General features: G+C 34.6%; 1 protein-coding gene across 1 annotated transcript in view; it reads right to left on the bottom strand.

Moving 5' to 3' along the window:
* LOC108749629 (odorant receptor 82a-like) overlaps positions 1 to 876 on the bottom strand; it is a 3245-nt gene extending 2369 nt beyond the window's left edge. Inside the window, exon 1 of the mRNA XM_018488444.1 lies at positions 89 to 876. Within this exon, the coding sequence (XP_018343946.1) occupies positions 89 to 876 (788 nt within the window). The remainder of the gene's footprint in view (positions 1 to 88) is intronic.
* Between the last annotated feature and the right edge of the window lie 1517 nt (positions 877 to 2393).

The raw sequence follows: 2393 nt of genomic DNA, 5'->3' as shown, positions 1-2393 counted from the left end.
TTAAAGATCAAAGGCATCAAAATATAAAAGATTTTATTTTTTATATATCAAGCAGAAATACGAACTTTTAAATTTATGTCGATATTACCTTAACACTCTCAGATGGTGTTCCACAATAATTGCCAATCGATGCTGTACCATATCCTGCTGCTTTCGATCGTCCAGTTGGTCCAGCCATCTCATCACTATATTCAACTGGCCACACGCGTGCATCGCAAATACCGCTGCGAGACTGCAGGCACCGGCGGTAACGGAATTGACGACGATGCTCGAGATGAGCTGCACGGTAAACACTATTTCGCCCACTGGGCTCTTCGTAATATCTACGAACTTGCTGTACGTGGGACACGGTAATACATGCATTGATACGCTCACGTTCCCGATGTATACAAATGTAGGCATGATGCCCTGCATCACGCTATGCGAGAACACCCCGCCATGCATGAAAATTGCGCACAGCCCAGCGACAAAACGGCCAAATTTAGCATATTTCAGCATCACTTGCCGGTCTTCTATATCTGTCATCATAAGCCAATCGGTCCTCACGTGCTCCACGCAGCGGTATATATCGCGGCTGCGAAACAGCAGTGAGAAGTAATTCATGCCTCCCATACTCCAGTGATTTAACGGTCCAACAGCTTGTAACTTTTTATGCATATCGGTCTCTTCGAGTAGGATGTTCAAGATGCAAGGTACGACCGTGTAGGCTATCAATGAATAGCAGATGATTATCAGTACTATTGAAATCACCTTTTCTTTAACAGTCGTCGAAGCTGAACTTGGCCAAGCGCCCACTGGTTTTAGGAACCAACGATTCAACTGAATACTGTAATCACTCACGTCCAAGTGTGACATGACACGTTCATTGACATCCATGATTACTCACAGAACGCGCGGATGCTACTGAATCGACTTAAACATGCGTGCAGTTAACAGAAAGCGGCGCCTGCGCCAGGGAGTAACTACAGTAATAGGTAATAGGATATTTGTGCGTCTCATTAGTCGATCAATACTCACGGAGTACGATGCGTGGTGTTTCGTAAACGAATTTGCTATAACATATTCGCAAAGACATAAATTTAATGTTTTTCAAATATGAAATTTTTATACACATATAATTCAGATAGATATGTAAATATTATTACCTATTTATTATACAAATAGGTATATATATATAAACTTTATTATGTGTTTCGTTATCTTTCGGGAATATATTAACCAAAAAAGAAATTACTTTCTTATAGAAAAATACACGTAGTCTCAAGAAGACACTATTTTTATAATCTCATCTCTCTTTTATAATCTCATTTTTCTTCGTAAGAAATATTTATCTTTTTAATGTTAAGAATAATTTATTTTTTTTTAAATAAAAATATGTGGTATACGTTTTAAAATTACATTACCAAAAGTTGCAATTGACAATTGCAATAATTTTCAGTGATAATTTCTTGATAACATTACTCTAATGCGCTACATAACTCTATTGCGCTATTATCAGAATGATACAGACAATTTTAATGCGTTCTAATTAGTCATATATGCCTTTTTGCTAACTTTTTTACACTATTAAATTATATAATGTAGGTATTCATAAAATTTCTATATAAACATTTTTTTATATTTTCAGAAATGTGAGAAACAATTAAGAAACAATTCAAATCACAAAGCTCAAGTCATTAAACGATTTTTTTAACATAGAATAATTAAGGTCCGATTGTACCAACATTACTTTGATTTTAAGTGAGGCTTAAAATTTTTTCTGTATCTGTTTCTTTTTGACTTCAAAACGAGAGATAGAGTTTTAAGTTTCGTTTAAAGTCAAAGTAACGTTGATACAACCGGACCTAAATCCATTATTTATTACTTCATAGCTTATTTTCTTGCATGCACCAATCAAAAGTAACAATTGCTAATTTCATAGTTATTTGTCAAACTTCATAGTTATTTGTCAGACTGTATACATCAAATCAAGCATAGCAGCATACATGCTTAGCAATTGCTTATATCATTCAAGAAATCGAGTATCGTATGATTCCATCTTAAATCTAGGTTCGAGACCCATATACACGTTTTTTCACATTTGAAGAGCCCAAAATGGTGATTAAGAGACCTTTGATCACCAATTCGACAATTAAACTGTAGGTCCCTCTCAGACTCTCAGGGGATTAAAAATTAGGCTAACAGTCTAATTAAAAAAAAATTCATTGTTACTAACATTTCATTAGAGGCTTTATATTCGCAGGAATTAAGGAACTTACGTACATTCTTAAGCATAGTAATTCGGGTAACTCTAGTTATTATAAATTTTCTGAGAAATTACCTGTTTCGTAAGAATCTCGTCGTTGTAACAAAATATAAACATATTGAGTCATAGATACATATATGATAATATA

This window comes from Trachymyrmex septentrionalis, unplaced genomic scaffold (assembly GCF_001594115.1).
Source record: "Trachymyrmex septentrionalis isolate Tsep2-gDNA-1 unplaced genomic scaffold, Tsep1.0 scaffold31, whole genome shotgun sequence".
Classification (NCBI taxonomy): Eukaryota; Metazoa; Arthropoda; class Insecta; order Hymenoptera; family Formicidae; genus Trachymyrmex; species Trachymyrmex septentrionalis.
Note: the sequence above shows the minus strand (reverse complement) of the source record. Positions and strands in the feature narration are given on the sequence as shown.